The sequence below is a fragment of the Phlebotomus papatasi genome, chromosome 2, assembly GCF_024763615.1.
Source record: "Phlebotomus papatasi isolate M1 chromosome 2, Ppap_2.1, whole genome shotgun sequence".
Classification (NCBI taxonomy): domain Eukaryota; kingdom Metazoa; phylum Arthropoda; class Insecta; order Diptera; family Psychodidae; genus Phlebotomus; species Phlebotomus papatasi.
In genome coordinates, this window is record NC_077223.1 from 44829159 (window position 1) to 44846873 (window position 17715).

The following is a 17715-nucleotide window of genomic DNA, read 5'->3' on the forward strand; positions in this document are numbered from 1 at the left end:
CCCCGTAATGGTCAAAAAGTGATCGATTTATTTAATAAAATTTATTGTCATTTGAACTGCTAGCAGTCTCAAATATACGACTTCTGACATTGCCATGTGTGTTCAAACGGCAATGCCACAGTTACAGAACCATATTTTCTAAAAACTCTTCTGAGATTCACACGGAATTTGTCATATGACATGCCAGAAGTATCACAGAACTTTCTTATTGAACTGCCTTTAAAAAGTGATGTGGATGGGTTAGAGGGTTGAAAGGAGGTACATAAGAACGTTTTAGAGAATATTGACATATGGGAGGCAACCAAAAGCCTGAACTTGATATAACTTGCCCTATGGCTTGTAAGAAAAGCAAACAGGCGTATTTCGATAAATAAAAATAAATAAATAATTGAAGAAAATGATTAGTAACTTTCAATTTTGGCCAAATCGTTAAAATACAAACTTTCTTAAGATATTGAACTTTTATAGTGAAAGGTATTATAAGACAGCGATTTTTTCGGTCAGATCAAGGGGGGGCAAGACGGTTATATACACGTATATATTGATAAATCAAGAAATTTAAATAGCTCCCAGTTTCAAGTATGCAAAAAAATGTAAATATTTCGTAATATTGTTAGTAAATGTTTGTGAATTCCTACTGGGGAATTACGAGATGTTCCTAAAACGTATATCTTTTTATTTCTTTATTTTGAGGTACTGTGCTATTTCTGCCATTTAGTACTTTGTTCACTGTACTAAATGGCAGAACTGTACTGATACTGTACTTGGTAGATACTGTACTTTGTTTTTAGGTGTAAAAATATATCAACATTTTTTAATGTTAATTTTACACCTTTTTAAGGGTAAAATTAACATGAAAAGGGTTACTTTAACCCCCAATACACCTAAAAAGGGTAATATTTACACTGATTTTGGATCAATACTGCAGGGTAAAATTAACATTTCCGGAATGTTATTTTAACTTTTTCGGATTTCGCTCAGTGCACTTGATGAGCATATTTTATTCTTTTACAAACATTTGTTCCTAAATGTTTCTAAACACACAATAAATGTTTGTAAAATTTTGTTACTTGTTCGCAAATTTTTGCCTGGCCAACAAAATTGTACGAACAAATATTTATAAAAGAACAAAAGTTATTCATCAAGTGATCATATTACGAACAAGGTTTATAGAAAACTGCAAACTTTTACGAACTTTTTAATGAGTTGTACGATTTACGAGGATTTCGCAAGTCCCTAGTAGGAATTCACAAACATTTACGAATAATTTTACGAAATATTTTTTTCTGTGTAAACAGAAACAGATTCCAATCAGTTTCTAAAAAAACATCTCAGATATTCTAAACTGTCTTAAACACAAAAACAATTCAATAAAATATGTCAAGATATTTCTTTCCAATCTATTTGATTTTATCTGCTAATCATATTCGAATTGAAAATCTCTATTTGAATATCAATATTTTATTTAAGGGAAATCTGATTTTGATATGAGCATAAACCCAAATAAAATCCAATTAGAAAACTCTATCTATTGCATTTCAAATAATTTAATTTCAATATCTATTATTGATTTTCACGTTCTATTCACCTACTTTTCAACTCATATTAACATTGAGCAAAAATAATTTCATTAGATTCTTGAAAATTAATTTTTATGATACAAAGTAGAAATTGTCACATTTAACTTTTCAAGCGTTCATGTTTTACTTGCAAAGTTCATTTAATTATATCAGTCATGAAACTATCTTTTACTTGGAGACTTCAAAACTTGTCAAATCAACTAGCAATTTCAGGACGTGGGAAGAGCTTTTGAAGCACGAAAATCAGGACAAATTCATCCAACAAGACTGTACAACTTTTCTATTGAATGAACAAGCATTTTGTGCATTTTCAGTGGTGAATTGTTACATTTCTAACAGAGTTTTGTACTTATTGCACAACAGTCTGGATTACTTACGAAATTGTAACAATTATTTTCGAAAGTAATTATGTAAAACCACTTCTGGGGAAATTAACGTCATGTGCTTTACAATTTATTTAGGCACTCAAAGTAATAATTTTAAGCATAATAAATTCTCATTAGTGCAACTAATTGTTAGGGGGGGGGAGTTATTTATTTAAGGTGTATTCACATAAAAAACAAAAACTGAATAAGTTACAAATTGACTTTATTACTAATTACAAAAATACTTACACTTTTCATAGATAGAATTTTTTGTAAGGAAACTCGGGTTAAAATTTAAGAAAACGGATGTTTTATAATTTCGTAAGCTCTTTAGAAATTATGATAAATTAATGAGCACATTCTTATAGAAAAAAATCGTTCTAAAACTTTCCTAAACACCACATTTCTCTATTTTAACCAAGATGTTAAAGAGATATGTTTTTATTTGTATTTATATTGATATTTATTGTTTAAAAACTTCAAAAACAGAGTAAAAGCGATAAAAGCATCAATATTATCAAAATCAGTATGTATGGTAAAGAGTTGAATCCTCTGTCACATTTTGCCCCAGGTAGCCCTATGTATAGCAAAATTTTACTAGGTTTTGTATTAAATATGCAGCCTTATAACCAATTTAAAATAAATAGTTCATTGTGAGAAAAACGAGAAAAACGAATCCATAGTCGTACACTGGTAAAAATGAAAGGGTCGCCGATGATCCTTTGAAAGAGTCACTGTTTTGACACCTTATTTCCGGAATAAACGAATAAAAACAATGAAAAAGTCATCTTTGGTGTTCGCTCAGATGAGAGAAATACGATAAGAGTAATAAATTTACGATAAAACATAATCTATCGTGATAAATATGCATACAAAATTTCAAAAGATTCAAGTAAACCTTTCAAAGGATCAAATATGATCCTTTGGAAATTTGGTTTATAAATTACTGGTTTTGCTAAGTTCTTACAAATCGATTTTGACTTAATTTTTATATGTTCTTACAGGTTATGGGCCGAAGTGTTTCATGTGTCTGCGAGTGGAGCAGGAGCTGTGAAGTGGCAACAAGTCTCCGAAGATCTCGTTCCTGTTAACATCACCTGCATCCAAGATACTCCAGAATGTGTGTTCCACATCACGGCGTACAACAGCCAAGTGGACAAAATACTCGATGTTCGACTTGTCCAACCAGGTGCAACACCATTTTCTACTCTCATTAAATAATATATCACTCAATTCTTTTATTTTAAAACAAAATTGCTGCAGGTACTCGAATTGGACAGGCGTCCGAGTGTTTTGTGTACTGGAAGGATCCAATGACGAATGACACATGGGGACTTAATTTTACATCCCCTATTGATGCTAAACAATTCCGCGAATGTTGCGTAAGTAGAATTTCATTGATCCCTCATGTTGATCCCAATAATGTGCATATTTTTAAACTACACACAAACACTAATCCAAACTCTATTTGTAACTCTAATGACCGTGCTCAGTGATAATGCATAAAAAAAAGAGAAAGTAAAGATAAAAGAATATCAATTTCTTCTCTTCTTACCTGTTGTAATGTTGCCTTATAAAAAAAAACCTACCTCCGCACGAAATGGTAACTGTATGATTTTTCATTCACTCAATTTGCCATCCTCCTCTTCTCATTTAACCTCACAACACCCTCACTTTAAGTGTACGACGAACTAGCTTCCTTCCTTTTCTGGTGCGTCTGTCTACTTCTGTGTTGCATCCTCTTGATGGCCAAACGAACCAGAACTCCCAAAACCAACCAAACTAACCTAATGACAGTGCGACATTTTACAGTCGCCTTCTTTCAAATTTTCACGAAAGGCCTCATCGAGTTACTCCCTGAAGCTCGACCCGCCAGGAAAAGGGAAGATCAAGGCTAAGAGGAAACCGCTCAGTACACCAGCAAGTCCATCACGCATCAGAGAGCCACAATGTACGTGCATGACGGCCGAACAGTACGCCAGGCTACGCTCTCAAGATCCAAGATATCGAGGTGATGACCTGTATTAATTATTTTTATTTAAAATTTAGTACTAATATTCTAAAGTTCTTTATTTTCGTAAAATGACGAATTATGAAAAATCAATATAACTGCCTGTTGCTTATAAATTCAACACCTTCAAGACCAGGATAAAAATCCTTAGTCTGAAGACTGCTTAACTCTTTAGCAACGACAAAGAAAACTGCTTAACCATTGAGAGATCGTTATTTAAATTTTATGAAAATCAAAAACAAAATATGTATTTTATTAGGGTAAGTGTGCCAAATTTCGGCCAGCTTGCAATTCCGGCCATACTATTTGTTCCTCGAATTTTCATGAATTTTTGGTTTTTACATACTGTATACAGTGCAAAAGAATAACAAAAAATGCAGATTCCACAAACAAGATGATGTAAAAAGACATTTGAAGAATTCCCGATGGGCAAAGAACTATGAGAATGAAGGTGACCGAAATGAGGCACCAAAGCCATGTCAACATTTTTATTTATATTAAAATGTATTAAGAATGATTTTAGAGTAAACAAAGACGATAAACTGTCTACAAGGTTCCAAGCAATACTCCGTAAAAAGAAGTAATAAAAATATTCAATTTGTATTAATAATATTGCATTTAAAACTTGAGACCTTGGCGCTTGCATGCAACTATGCCGAAATTTCGTACACTTACCCTATATACAATTTTTTGTTCATAAATATAATGTAACACAAGGGACTGACATTAGCTTAGAGAAATATAAGAACTTTTAGTGATTTCGTTTTCTTCAATCGGAGGATTTTCGAGCAAGATCTTTAAAGTAACATCATTATTGTAAAAAAAATACAAATAATATGGCAATAAATGCTAAAAGATTTGTAATTAGAGCTTCTTCTTTCCCTGACATAATATTAAAAAGTTTAAATTGAGGGAGATAAAATACTTACAAACAACACTTTTCAATTAAAAATTTAACTCTCGAAGGATTTAATAAAGAAAAAGTAATAATTTGGAGTAGGGTAAAGTGATACAAGTTGGACAACTCGCCGGTACAAGTTGGACAGGGATTTTTTCTTGATATATACAGTACTAATTTTTTTTAAGCACAATTATAAAACTAAAGCATTAAAAATATACAAATAAAAATGAAGTACTAAATTTATCAAGAAAGAAAGCCCTGTCCAACTTGTACCATTGTACAACTTCTACCACTTTACCCTATCACGCTAAGAATTTCCAAAATTTTCAGATATTATTCAGTAAGATTCTTAATTATTATTATTATATTTTTCGAATTTCAAATCTTTAAACTACATATTTTTGCTAAGCAAGGTTTAGAAATAAGTCTTACAATTATAGCTTATCGGCCTTTCTTGTTTTAAAAGAGACAAGATTAAAATTTAAACAGACGGTCACTCAAGAAAAAGCTCAACGTCATGTGTTGTGTGCTAAAGCCGCCTTTCATAGTCCGACTTTCGGTTTGACCGATTTTCAGTGTATCCGACTTTCAGCGCTGTTTAATTTTTGCCAAATTACTCCAATCAAGATCAAAATTCGAGTAATTAAGGATAGTTTGCTTTTCTCTACTTGTCCATTCAATTCAACTTTGACTTTATTTGTAGACAAACTTAAATCTATGTTTTCTTCATGATTACAGCATCGTCAACCCTTCCCAGAGCAACGACTCGCAGCACTGAAACTGACACTGTGAGGGGTGATAAGGTGGCAGCTGCCACTTCAAGTACCTCACTCTACGATAATGTGACGACAAGTAGCCAAGGCATCGGTACTCAGAACACAGGGCAAGGTAAAATGCAATTTACTCCCCATTGTTCCGGAAATCTCAATTGAAAGACAAGAGTTACGTTAAACAATCAAAACAAGTCCACTACAAAATTTAATTTTCCAAATTAAATGCAAAACAATTGAAATTGGGATCGATAATTTAAACTAAACGTATCTATATATAGTTGCTATGAAGTTTCCATTACTATTTTCTATAATCTTATTTAATGAAGCAAATAAATCTGCTAGGGATATTTAAAAATAATTATATTCTCTTCCACTCCACAGAGACACTAAATCGCCAAACAAAGACTCAAGAAACCAATACAATGACAATCACAACATCAGTTGGTACGCAGAATCATCATATCGGGTCACAAGCTGGACAGCAGGACTCAGGTACACAAATGGGTAAGGGTCCCGAGGAGACTTCCAAGTCTGAAGGCACCCAAGCTGGTGGGACACTTCAGCAGACCTCTGCACCAAAGACCATCTCCACGGGAACGGGTACACGCACAAAGGATTTCGAAGATACAGGTCGCGATGCTCATGAAATGCATCACAATGTGCTCAACAACAACACCCGTCGCAGCAAGTCCAAGAGCACCGAGGACATGAACGTAGATTCTAGCACGTTAAAGCGTATGTTGAAGCCTATGACCAGTACTGACAGCCCTGTGACGTCACCAGAGATGGGAAGAAAGCGATACAATTACTACAACAGCGCTACAACAATGCCGCATATGCATCAACACGCTATCCATGCGGCCCACATTATGAACAACAACACTATGAGTCGGGCCCAAGCACAGCGATTCTCTAACAGTCGCTCTTCTCATGAAATTGGTCGAGGATACCCACAAAGGGGCTTATACTTGGAGCTGGAACAAAGAGAACGAGGGTGTATGGAAGGCTCACCACCATCGGACAATGTGATCTTTGACAACCAGTGCTATGCAACAACGCCAAGCTCGAGTAATGGCAACTCAGACCAAGATCAGCCTTGCGGTGGTCGAGGACCTGGACGTCACTCACATCATCATCAGGTTCAAATTTACAACTCTAACCAAATTAAAGGAAACATTGCACTTCATAGACTTTCGAGGATTGAAACTTTAACTCTTTAAAAACCAGTGTGTTACCAATAACCCAAAAAATATGACTCCAAAAGTTAAATGCAATAGATATTATATCCACAGCTAAGTTAACCCTTTAAGGACGATTGGAACACCGGTGTCCCATAAAAAAATTAATTTTTCCTAACTACCTAGAGTTATTTTTTTCTTATGTTTGTAGGTAACTGCAAAGTAGAAAGTTAAAAGAATCTAGGATATTTTTTGCAAGTCTCCAGCTATTTGCTTTATAGTAAATTTTTGAGCTTAAAAATGACAAATTTTTAAATTCTCATAATGAAAAATCATTTTAATTATTTTTTATACTTTCATTTTTTTAGCAAAACCGTTTTTTAGAAAAAGAAACTACAATACTCAAATATAATATTTTTCATTAAAGTGAAAATTATCATTCATTGGTATTGTCAGAAAAATTATTTAATTTTTTGGGCTCTTTTTATTCCTATCGCTCATAGAGGTAAAAAAATACACCGAATCAGACTCTGTTGCATTTTCTAAGGCTAGATGTAAGATCTTTTACCGATTTTGTTTATCGGTTTAATTTTTATTGCTGATTTTGAATCCGCAAAAACTGTCTCGTCGTTAAAGGGTTAAACAAATGATAAATAGTACGTACACATGTAGAATAACTAAGAAATTTTTAACAAATTCCCAAATAACACTGAACATGAATAACAGTTCATACGTGATTTATTTACTAACATTTATCTTAATCTAAATGAACAACTTCTTATAAGCAAAATTGTTTTCTAACGTATATGACATCTTTTAACTGCTCGAACTTCAAAAGAGAGCAGTTTTTTACGTATATATGACGTGAACATTGATATAAAAAGCGTGATAAAGATGTTTTAACTTATATGGCTTATGGAGGTTTTAACCGGTTTAACTTTTCCAATGCCTCGAAATCCTCATCCTCAATAACGATCAATCTTCATGGCTTTGTAAAAACTAATTGATATTAATCTTAGGTGAATATTGCCCCAAAACTGCCACAGAGAGGTCTACTTTCCTCACTATCTGCTACATCCCAACCTACCGAAAATTCATTCAAACCTTTCCAATGCTGTCAAATTTTTCCAAATTGGTTGAGAAATATGCTATTTAATTCCCTAATACTTTGATCTCTAGCACTGGTAGCGAACGGACAGACAAATATCGTGATCTAATTTCTTAGTACAGTAGACTCTCGCTAATTCGGCTCTTTTAAGATCGGGCTACTTTTTAATTCGGGCGGCAGTTAAATTCGAAAAATGTTTGTTGATATTTTTTAAGTTTGATTTTGATTATCGAATGAAGCAAATATCCTTAAAGGTGCCATGGTTTGTCTTAGTTATGATGTGATTTTGCATTGTTAAGGGGTTATCATAAACTTTACGATAAATATGAGTATGTAAACATAATACAGTAGACTCTCTCTCAATCGGGAATATGGGGCAAAATGTCATCCGGTTTAGCGATAGAATTGAGCGTCAAAGCCTTTGTAAATTCCACAAAAAGCGTTCAATTATAAAGGATCACGATAAAATAGGAAGAACTACAGCGAAATTGAGCGAATTAGCTTCATAATTAAACGTGAAAATTGTCAACAACATTTTTCGCCCGATTGAAAAAGAGCCGATTGAGTAAGTGTCTACTGTATGTGCATGAAGATGAAGAAAAAATCGTTGCATTTCAAAAAGTTTGTCGCCTGAATTTCTCTCTAATTCGGATGAAATTTTGGTCCCAAATGCCCGAATTTGAGAGAGTCTACTGTAATAGTTTCAACCGCTGTGGTATGTTAAAAAAATGGTGTCCGGGGAGCGCCAGGTTAAAATTTTAAGGATTTAAAAAAATGGAGAAATTATTATGACTTTAAAACTTTTTAGGTGTAAAAATATATCAACATTTTATAATGTTAATTTTACACCTTTTTAAGGGTAAAATTAGCATGAGAAAGCGTAACTTTAACCCCTAAACCTAAAAAATCTTTTACCACCTAAAAAGCATAATGTTTACACCGATTTCGGATCAATATTGCAGGATAAAATAAACATTTCCGGAATGTTATTTTAACTTTTTCGGTTTTCTCTCAGTGTAGGAGCAATTTCTTTAAAAATGCCTTTTCAAAGAAAATTTACCCTATCCCTGTAGGCAGAAACATCAAAATTTAGAAAAATGCAATTTTTGACGAAAATTGTTTCTAGTGTGTGGGCACCATAAAAGTGGATAGTTAAAATAAAAGAAAGGAGATGAATGGGTCTTTGGTCTTTTCACTTGTTAATGAATAGATTTTGGGCCACTAGCATTTATTTTATAAAATTTTACTATTTTAAAAAGATCTAGATAGAAGGCTTGCATTTGAGATAAAGTACAAGTGACTTTGCATTTTTAAATCAACAACTTCTAATAATAAAAACGATGATAACATTTAAGGGTAAAATGTTCGAAATCTATAAGATGGCGTGGTCGCCATATTGATTTGACTTTTCCGTCCGCCAGTTTGAACAACTGTCAAAATCTAAAGCTTGTCCGATTGGGTAGAAATTGTAATATGCTCTGTCTGATGTCAAAACCTTTTCAGAACATATCTATATTCTGGTCTAGGTCAAGCAATTGCCTATAGAGACCCAAAATTTTAAAATTTTAAAATATTCATATTTTGGCGGTCTTTATTTTTTAATCTTGAATATTTAGATCGTAAACGAAATGTCTCAATATGCATTAAAAATAATTGAAGCTCTTATTCTATATACTTATTTACAGTTCTGTCACATACTTAAATAAAAGTAAATGAAACGTTCATTTGTTTATTTTTTTTTTCATCTTTGCAACAACAGCTTTTTAGATCCTCGAATAATATGTGACTATTATGTATAAGCAAAAGAATACTTTTATTCTTCTTTGTTTGTTAGACCTCATCACCTCGGAGTGTAAAATCAGCCGCAATAACTGTATAACTTTTAAAACCTTATTATAAATTAACTAAAAGTTGAAACACATAAAAAATAATTTTTAATTAAAATGCAAAAATATCTATCTTACCATTTCTGTAGATAAGCTAAAGACAAACAAGGCATTTAAACTGTAATAAACTTCACAATAACCAAGCTAAAATGGAAATGTAAAATTTCTCTAAGATTTTTTTAATTTTAAAAGTAATTCATATAGACATTTTAAATTCAATCCATATTTTTATAGAAAATTTTGGCGTGTGCCCCCAATTATAAACTGAAGGAAAATTAAGGATTGAAGTCGATTATTTAGTGTCAATATGTAGAGATTTCATATTCTAAATTAAAAATTATCTGTAATCAATGGTTTAAAATTTTCTTCCGACTAGTTCTAATATTAAAGAAGCCTTAAAGAAGTTTGATACCTACTCAAAGACTTAAATAAGTTGTATACATTTTAAAATAAAAGATCTCATCAGAATCATCATTTAAAGGCCGATTTAAAGCTGTAACGCTTAAAGATCTAAACACCTCTTAATTAAGGGAAAATTACAGCACTGACTGAGAGAAATCCGAAAAAGTTAAAATAAAATTCCGGGAATGTTTATTTTACTCTGCAGTATTGATCCAAAGTCGGTGTAAATATTATGCTTTTTAGGTGTATTGGGGGTTAAAGTTACCCTTTTTCATGTTAATTTTACCCTTAAAAAGGTGTAAAATTAACATTAAAAAATGCTGATATATTTTTACACCTAAAAAGTGTTAAAGTTATGTGGAGAAAAAGTTAATCGCACCCCCGTTTTTTTCTCAGTGAGTAGACTCTCGCTAATTCGGCTCTTTTAAGATCGACCTACTTTTTAATTCGGACTGCAGTTGAATTTGAAAAAAGTTTGTTGTCACTTTTCACATTTTCTTATTCTTGTTAAGTGAAGCAAATATTATGCTCAAATTTTCTATTATGTATGCATGCATTATTAAGGGTATTCAAAAAAAAATTAAGTTAAAGATGGGTGTGTAAACTTAATAGGAATATGTAGATGAACAAAAAAATCGTTGCATTTAAACACTTGGACTCCCGAATTTTTCTCTAATACGAGTAACATTTCGGTCCCAAATGCTGGAATTTGAGAAAGTTTACTGTAGATGAAGCATAAATAGCCTATAACACAAAATAGGAAATTTTTAATTTTAACACTAAATATTTAAATTAATTGTTTTAGTTTAACGGACAGAAATATGGAGATAATTAGAACTTTAATTAACTATGTTGATAATTTTTTGATTCAAAATTCCGTTTAACCCTTAACCTTTTAAGGACGATAGTTCCTTTAAAAGGCCGTTGGAATTTTTTTTTTTTGGATCACGAGTTTGACACTCGTGATCAGAAAAAATTTAGTCATTATGAAGCTTGGGGTTGTGCAAAGCATGGGCACTTTCCCCTACTCATATCATATTTCCGTTATCCGAGCGAACACCAAAAATGAATTTTCATTGTTTTTATTCGATTATTCCGGAGATAAATAAATCTCAAAACAGGGATACTTTCAAAAGATCTCTGGTGATCATCTTTCACCAGTTCTTTGATAATCTTTCACCAGTGAAAGGATTAAGTATCAGGATTAGAATAAAATTATAATAAACATTGTTTTTGTCTTTGTGAATGTAGGATTACCATCAATGTAGGATTTACATTCTTTAATTTGAAAACTAAAATTAAAACTAAATTTAATTTGAAATTCGATTAAAACAAAGCACAACTAATTTTAACAGATATTTCTTCAGAATTATTCTATTGAAATATCAATAAATATTATGGGATTTAATTTCTCATTAAAAATTAAAAGATTAGTTATGTTACAACTGACTAATGGCAAATTAATATTTAATCTAATCAGTCTTATGCCTAGACTTTTAAACAAATCAAATCTTAAAATTCAAAACTATCGTATTTAATATCTTACTCTAAGAAACTAAAAAAAAGAATAATATTTTAATGCCATTAGAATTATAAATAAATTTTCATCCGGGAAAACTAAAAAAAAACATAGCAGAAAATGGGAAAAATGATAGGAGTATATGGGATAACGCGAAAGTATGATGAAAGACTTAAATAAATTGAAGGAAAAGTCGATTTCTAAGACGATATTCTAAAAGCTTCTAAAGACTCTAAAGCCTAACCGTTTAAAACAGATTTTTTTCAACATTTTAAAATCTCAAAATTAATTCTGATTTTGACTTCTATGGAATATATTGTATATTTTATCTGAGAGTCTTTATTTTGCATTTAAAAAGAAAATGAAATCATTATAAAACGCAGCCTTTTCTATGGGTTAATGTTTCTCAATTTTTATGAAGAATGCGGTGTTTAGTTCTATTGAGCATTTTTATTATCTAGTACCTAATCATTTATCATTTACAACGAAAACATCTAAAAATGCTTTAAAAACAAAAGTTTTGTGAAATTGTTTTTTACGATAATTCACAATAAGTCTACACACGAATTTATTTTCTCTATGAATAACTTATTTTATAAGATTGAATTTATTTAAATATATTTATTTTTTGTACTTCATATCTTCAGTAGTGTCAAACATATCAAATCAGTTGCAGAACATGAACAGAAATGAGTGGAACAGTATTTCTCCTGAAAAATCAGTAACAATAAATAATAATAATAATAATAATAATGCTGGCACAACATTCCATGAAGGAACAAGACTTTCCCGCAAGGGGATTTCTATATCTGTATTATTATTTTTTCTTGTACGGGATGAGATTGTCAGTCCTATTCCCATCAGTACAATAAAATTCAACTAAAATACTTTAGAACTTCTAACCAGATATTTATTGAATTATAAAAAATTATTTCAATTTTTCCTAAACGAAGAATCTTATTTAAATATTGACTTATTTGATTTTCATAACGATATTTGCCTAAGAAAAAATCAATGTACGACACCCTAAACTCTCTATTGGAAATCCATTTTGCAAAAATTTTACTATGAGTGTGTTCCCCAAGTAAAACTTTTGCCTGAATACATAAATCCAGCAATACTTAATGCTCAGAATTTATCTCATCAATTTCGCATCTCTACTTTTACAAATTTTCTAGAAGTTGTTCAAATTAGATGTGCATATATAAAATATGCTAAATAAATTATTTAAACCTGAATGATTGATCTTCGTTTTAAGCAGCGTTATTAAATAATAAATTGACATGAAATTTGAGAATATAATTATACAATAATGAAAAATATTTTCTTAAACTTCAACTAAAGCGTGGTATAATTAAAAATATATATATTTTTATATATTATCGTGTGTTGCTTAATTTATCATCCATTCACGGTGCTATATACAATAAACAGCAATTTAGTTGTTAATTAGAAATTAATTGAATAGCATTTAATTAAATATCGATTGTCTTCATCTGATTGTTAAACATAATTGAATGTTCATTGAAATGAGACTTATTAAATTCAGATCAACAGATGTCAAGAAGAGGATAAATAAAGATAATAAAATGTAATATTGCAAAATTATTTAGCCAAATTAGACGTTCATTTGAAGTAATATAGATATATACTCTAATTTATAGATAACATGGTTTCTAATTTAATTTATTAAATTTTTTGATAAATTGAAGTTTTAATATATATTGAAATAAATATACGAGCGAATACGAACAACAGTAAATAGAGAATTTCTGGTTTAACCGAGAAATTCTGGATTTAGAATATGTAAATCATTATTGTTTTCAGAAGTTTAGTAAAGGACTGAAAATTGACATAACCAATTTTGATTCTTGAACAAACATTTGTTCTGAATGTTTGTTTGTGAAACAAAACAGATTCATGTTTACAATTTAGCAATTAGGATACTTGTATGTGAAATAATATTTAAAATGGTAATAAATCATTTGTATCTGACATTCAATTACAACCTTCTAACGTCACAAATTTAATTGAAAATCTCATGGTATCGTAATACAAAGAAAAATATCATGAGCTTTATAAAATGTGAAAGTTAAACAATTTCGCATGAAGATTGACTATGAAGTGGGGAGTTTCCTTGAAAAATGGGATAATTTGCTATGTGGAAACATTTTTAACTTTCTTTTCTGTCTCACCAGAACCAGACTAATGTGACCCCAACTCCGGGCTCGCCGACCTCGAGACTTCTATTAGAGTATGAAATGCACTTGAGGAATACCCTGGCCAAAGGCATGGACGCTGAATCGTACAGTCTGCACACATTTGAGGCTCTCTTATCGCAAAGCATGGAGAATTTAGGTAAATAATATGCCACCCTATACGTGCTTCCTCATTTCATATTCCACCCAAAAATATCCACATTTCGTATTCTGCACGAGTTCTCGACATCAATTGTTTCTCCAGTAGATGCAGTCTCCTGAAAGATTCACCATTTCTGAGAAATATTTCATGAGACCACAATCTTTCACAGAATCTTTTGAATGACAGATTGATAGATTTTATTGAACTTATGATTTATGTATTTCCAAATCGCAATCTTGATACGTTTAGGCTACTTAATCTCAACATCGTCTCATTTCTTTAGATTCTTTAAGCCAAAACAAAATTAATTTATTGCCTAGGTCTTTTTATGTATTACAAAGAATTATATAAAAAAACATACTGAACAACTAAAATTTTAAAGAAATTTCAAACAACATAGTCAATGCAATTCGATAAGTCATTAAACTTGCATGAGCTTTATCTATAAATCACTTTGTGTTACGTTACGTTCAAGAAATATTATCAAAACTCGTGATTTTATTTTAATTCTCATCGTGCTTAAAATGATAATTACATTTTTTCTTAAGCAATACAATCTCTACTATTTCAGTCGTGGGATGTTCATAAACCTCTTTAAATCTAAAAATAGGTCCACTGTGAAAAATAAAAGAATCAAATTAATCCAAATTTGATCTCTTTTGCAAAGGATGGATCAAATTAACATGTTCTATAATGAAAAATGTGCATTCAAAGTTTGAAATTGGATCCATGCGTTGCAAAAGGATCAAATTTTAATCAATTTGATCCTTTTATTTTTACTAGTGTCATGTTATACGTACCATTTACAAATAAATAGAAAAATGTAAGAATTTCATGCAATATTTTCGAAAAATGATTTTTATTAGCCTTATCAAAAAAAATTGAAAAAACTAACTAAATTACAATCTTCCATCAAAAGACCTGACTAGCTTTTATTTAATAACTATATTATACATCCTGAAGCTGTGATAAGTTCACTTTATTTAGTAAACTTCAAATGAAGTAAGCATATCTGAATTTTGTGGGGTATTTATGTATTATATTTATAATATAATTATGTAATGTTATTAGGTCAATATTATTATATAATTAAAATTTTAACTCGAGTTCGTGACTTATAGTTCCTGTACTATAAATGTATTTCCACATAATTTATGGTTTACTGGTTCTTAACAGATTTAAATCGATTTATAAATTATCTAAAAATCGCCGAAAATATCTTAGGAATAAAGGGTAAAGTGGTACAAGTTGGATAGCGGTACAAGTTGGACAATGGTACAATTTGGACAGGGCGTTTTGTCTTGATAAATTTAGTACTTTATTTTTATTTGTATATTTTTAATACTTTAGTTTTATAATTTGGTTCCTTGTATTTAAAAAACAAATTTTGTACTGTATTCATCAAGAAAAAAGCCATGTCCAACTTGTACCGGCGAATTGTTCAACTTGTAACACTAATTCCAAATTATATCACTTTACCCTAATTAAATTTCGAATAAAAAAGAGATGGCAAAGCGTCACAGCTTTGCGAAGTGCTCGAAGTCACGGGAGAGAGCTTTCCGTGTATTATCTTTTTGCGTGCTTTTTGAGTACATCTGCTTTCCTACCGATTAAATTGATTACAAATTTCAAAAGAAAATTCGAAAATAAAACCAATGCTTAAAAAATGTAGGTTTTATAACATTTCAGTATGAGTAACAAGTATACGGACATATTGAAAGTAAATCCGAGAAAGTTAAATCATTTACGGGTATATTACCGATTCACTATTGAATAAATCTGATGCAACCGTGTTGGAAATTTCAAGATCTTTCAATTAAAAAAAAATCCATATTTAAGCAAATCGGTTAGGAAATAGGCCCTCCAAAGTGGTTAAACTTTGATCTTCGAAAATTCTATATCGGAATAGTTTTCGAACATAGGTGTCTAAGCACGAAATATTCGCCTTGAGTACCTCTAAAGCATATTCGGAAATGAAAGAAGTCGTAGGAGCCGTTTTCAAAATAAAGCAAAAAAACATGGTTTTGAAGGGTGGGAGGGGGTGTGGGGGAAAAAAAGACTGTCCTACATAATGTTGACTTATGGGGAGGTCGTCGAAGATCAGAAGTCGATATATCTTACCGTTTGGCCCTTAGCCATGTCACAAGTCGAAAAAAAGTGGATTATATAATATAACTTCTGTCTCTTTGAGTTCGAGTTCTATCAGTAAAATAATTACATGATCAGGACCGATTGGAACTGGTTCATGCTTGTCTAGCGTAACCGCTTCGTTTGAGACATACCTCTTTAGAGTACCTTTAAGCTTTGACTTTAAAAAACACATATGATCGAAATGTTGAAAAACCAAAGTAAAAAAAAAACTCTAAAAAATAAGTCTAAAACCTCACTGCTCATAATAGATGCCCAGAACAATTTAAGAATAAGCTGAAAATGTTAATATAGAGTCAAATGCATAAGTAAGACAATTGATTAACTTTTTTAAAACCCTTTCACGTTTCATTAATATCAACAAAAAACGGAAAATAATCCCTTTATATCAATATACCTTAGATTATCATTTGCTTAATTTAATTGTTTATTGTGGATTTTTTACTTAATTTTTAGGTATTTTTCATAATAGCTCAAAGTGTTAACTGAACTGTTTATACTTGCTGATACTTGCTATAAACATTTCTCATAGTTAGAATTAGAGTAACAATTTATTTCTCTTTCAAGTACTATTTACCAAATAATTCCTTTGGGAAATTACCCCAAAAATTCTCCATCGACCTCATCAATTTCCTCCTACAATCCTTAACTCCTACCAACCCAAAGATGAGTGTATTGTATGAATGTCTTACGTAATTGCTTGATAATTTACTGTTCAATTTTCTCACCTTTGCATTCTTCGCCATCACCTTCCGCACGTCTTCGTAATCGAATAATGGTGAAGAATTGGCTGAGAGCTTGCCAGGATCCACTCAGAGAAGTCCATATCCGACCCGGAAACGTAAGTACAATCCTGACATTTATTGTTCTTTGGTAGAAAATATGCTTCTGACAGTGGTGGCTCGCAGAATGGAGTTGAAATTAATTTAGTACCTGATTTACAATTGTAATTAGGTTCTGCCAGTGCTAAATCATCCACTCTGCCTCTTGGACGACCCATGAGTGCTCGAGAAAAGGATCGGGATGGATATTACAGTGACAGGAATGAGCTGACACGTGAAAGGGAGCGAGAACGCGAGAGAGGATACTTGAGTGATCACAATTCGAGGTAAGAGAACATTACAAGAATGGATGCTTTTGGGGAGGAGAGTGGGAAATATCTGACGATGTGGAGTGGAACAATCTCATTGTGTATGAGAGGAGTGAATCCTTTGGTAAATCCTTTGTGAATTCTCCGGAAACACACATTAAAATCGGAAGACAAATGGCCTTTTTTGCTGACGAGTAACTTGAATATTCCATCAGGATTTAGCATAATGGACAAGCAGAGATTCCATCAGAATAGGAGCTATGTGCTAATGACATGATAATTTTGACATAGATTTGATGATTATACTTTTGATATGTATTACCAAAAATACTCTGCCTCTGAATTTTACGACATCTTAAAACTGTCACTAAAACTTATCCTTTTCTCTGTGCA

The 17715-nt window shown here is 31.4% G+C and overlaps 1 protein-coding gene across 1 annotated transcript in view; it reads left to right on the forward strand.

Moving 5' to 3' along the window:
* LOC129801225 (protein still life, isoform SIF type 1-like) overlaps window positions 1-17715 on the forward strand; it is a 114473-nt gene that overhangs the window by 16850 nt on the left and 79908 nt on the right. The window contains exons 3-10 of the mRNA XM_055846060.1: window positions 2950-3134; window positions 3209-3327; window positions 3758-3956; window positions 5596-5745; window positions 6012-6769; window positions 13922-14081; window positions 17017-17073; window positions 17187-17340. Of these exons, the coding sequence (XP_055702035.1) occupies window positions 2950-3134; window positions 3209-3327; window positions 3758-3956; window positions 5596-5745; window positions 6012-6769; window positions 13922-14081; window positions 17017-17073; window positions 17187-17340 (1782 nt within the window). The remainder of the gene's footprint in view (window positions 1-2949; window positions 3135-3208; window positions 3328-3757; window positions 3957-5595; window positions 5746-6011; window positions 6770-13921; window positions 14082-17016; window positions 17074-17186; window positions 17341-17715) is intronic.